At 52.6% G+C, this 2,568-nt stretch overlaps 1 protein-coding gene across 1 annotated transcript in view; it reads left to right on the forward strand.

The window, feature by feature from the left end:
- Window positions 1–2,060: 2,060 nt before the first annotated feature.
- The window catches only part of RND2 (Rho family GTPase 2), a 5,623-nt gene continuing 5,115 nt past the window's right edge, over window positions 2,061–2,568 (forward strand). Inside the window, exons 1-2 of the mRNA XM_017867635.1 lie at window positions 2,061–2,096; window positions 2,413–2,512. Of these exons, the coding sequence (XP_017723124.1) occupies window positions 2,061–2,096; window positions 2,413–2,512 (136 nt within the window). The remainder of the gene's footprint in view (window positions 2,097–2,412; window positions 2,513–2,568) is intronic.

Genomic DNA, 2,568 nt, shown 5'->3' on the forward strand with positions numbered 1-2,568 from the left:
AAAAAAAAAAAAAAAAAAAAAAAGTTAAGGAACAGTCCCAAAACTTGAACTTACATCAGATTTGGAGTTACTTACATGTAGACTGGCGTCCAGCTAAACTGTATCTCAGGCTCTGACTGTACCTTTATGTAACCCAGGCAGGGATGAGACTTAATTCACTGTGGTCTTGCAGTGGCAAAGTAGAAGCATGGAGACCAAGCCTTTAAAACTTTCTGACTTTGGTGTTAACGTTCTGTTCCTCATTTTCCCTTCTGTAACATAGTGATGATGCTGCGTGCTCTAGTTATATTTTTATTTTTATTTTTTTGATACAGGATCTCACTCTTTCACCCAGGCTGAGCAAGGTGGCGCGATCACAGCTTTCTACAGCCTCAAATTCCCAGGTTCAAGCAATCCTCCCACCTCAGCCTCCTGTATAGCTGGGACCACAGGCATGTGTCACCACGACCGGCTAATTTTATGTTTTACCGCTCTTTGCAGAGCAGGGCTACCCCATAGGCAGCGTGCCTAGAGTGGCCAAACCAGCTAAGTTTTGATTTGTTTTTCTAGAGACAGGGTCTCGCTAATATTTCCCAGGATGGTCTCAAACTCCTGCACACAAGCAAGCCTCGGCCTCCCAAAGTGCTGAGATTACAGGCGTGAGCCACTGCGCCTGGCTTCTAGTTATCTTTACACAATTATTTGCAACATATATTATTAACTCGAATTGCCTCGATATAAAAAAGTACTTTTTTTTTTCCCGAAATTCTGTTGCCCAAGCTGGAGTGTAGTGAGGCAATCTCGGCTCACTGCCACCTCCACTTCCCAGGTTCAAGTGATTCTCCTGCCTCAGCCTCCCGAGTAGCTGGGACTACTGCCACGCGCCACCATGCCCGGCTAATTTTTGTATTTTTAGTAGAGACTGGGTTTCACCATGTTGGCCATGCTGATCTCAAATTCCTGATCTCAGGTATTCAACGGCCTCGGCCTCCCAAAGTGCTGGGATTACAGGCGTGAGCCACCGTGCCTGGCCAAAAAAGCACTTTTAAAAGGTAAAAAAAAAAAAAAAGTAAAAGATGCCACGCAAATACGTATCAGTGGTTTGATTATTTTTAGTCTCTTTTTTTTTTTTTTCTTTTGAGACGGAGTCTTGCTCTGTCGCCCAGGCTTGGGTGCAGTGGCCTCTCAAAGTGCTGGGATTACAGGCGTGAGCCACCGCGCCCAATCTATTGTTAGACTCTTAATCAAGCCTGACTTTTGGGTTTAACTCTGGCTCCAGCAGAGCAACTCTGGCGGTTGGTTCTTTCTCTTCCTTTTTTTTTTGAGATGGGGTCTCGCTCTGTCGTCAGGCTGGAATGCAGTGGCGCGATCTCCGCTAACTGCAACCTCCGCTTCCCGACTTCAAGAGATTCTCCTTCCTCAGCTTCTGGTGCACGCCACCACACCCGGCTAATTTTTTTTTTTTTTTTTTTTTTTTTCTTTCTTTTTTTTTTTTTCTTTGAGACGGAGTCCCGCTGTGTCGCCCAGGCTGGAGTGCAGTGGCCGGACCTCAGCTCACTGCAAGCCGTCCGCCTCCCGGGTTTGCGCCATTCTCCTGCCTCAGCCTCCCGAGTAGCTGGGACTACAGGCGCCTGCCACCTCGCCCAGCTAGTTTTTTGCATTTTTTAGTAGAGACGGGGTTTCACTGTGTTAGCCAGGATGGTCTCGATCTCCTGACCTCGTGATCCGCCCGTCTCGGCCTCCCAAAGTGCTGGGATTACAGGCTTGAGCCACCGCGCCCGGCCATTTTTGTATTTTCAATAGAGACGGGGTTTCACCATGTTGACCAGGATGGTCTCGATCTCCTGCCCTCGTGATCAGGCCGCCTGGGCATCCCAAAGTGTTGGTATTACAGGCGTGAGCCACCGTGCCCGGCCGGTTCTTTCTCTTCTAATCTCCTTCTCCCCAAGCATCCACCAGAGGACGCAGCTCCCCCAAAACTTTCCACCCAGTGCTTGGCTGGAGGAACTCAGTCCACGCTTCTCTGCTAGTCTAGGCCCGCGGTTAAGTCAATGCAACCCGAGACCCGGCTGCCCGTTGTCATGGGGACGGAAAGCTATGATGTCACCACCGTCCGGGTGGGTGTGCTGGGGTTCACCCTCCCATTTCCCCAAGACCCCCTGCCAGGACACGGGCGGAGGCGGGAGAGAAAATCAAAAAGCCTCGCTCCTTCCCCTTAGCATCTCTCTCCCGCCGGGTTCAGGAAGTGGATGGCTGCCCCCGCTCTTGTCCGCACTGGTGCACCTGCGTGCACGCGTGGGTACACAGCAGGGCCGAGCTTCGCGCGTGTGCCGCTCACATTAGTGTACCCCTAAGAACTTCGCTTGAACTCTGCCCTGCCCTTATCTCCGAGAAAGTCAAGTAAGCCCGGTTCGGCCTGTCCCAAACCGGCAGGGGCCCCTCAGCCCACACGTGCGCGCTGGATCCGGGCTCTGGGGCCTCTGTTCCCAGGGCTCCGCCCAGATCTGCTGGGCCCCGCCCCCCGGCTGCGCGGGTGGGAGGCGGGGCCGGGGGGCGAGGCCGCCAGGCTGGGGGCGGGGCGGAGGGAGG

Source organism: Rhinopithecus bieti, unplaced genomic scaffold (assembly GCF_001698545.2).
Source record: "Rhinopithecus bieti isolate Rb0 unplaced genomic scaffold, ASM169854v2 scaffold_4544, whole genome shotgun sequence".
NCBI classification, from domain to species: domain Eukaryota; kingdom Metazoa; phylum Chordata; class Mammalia; order Primates; family Cercopithecidae; genus Rhinopithecus; species Rhinopithecus bieti.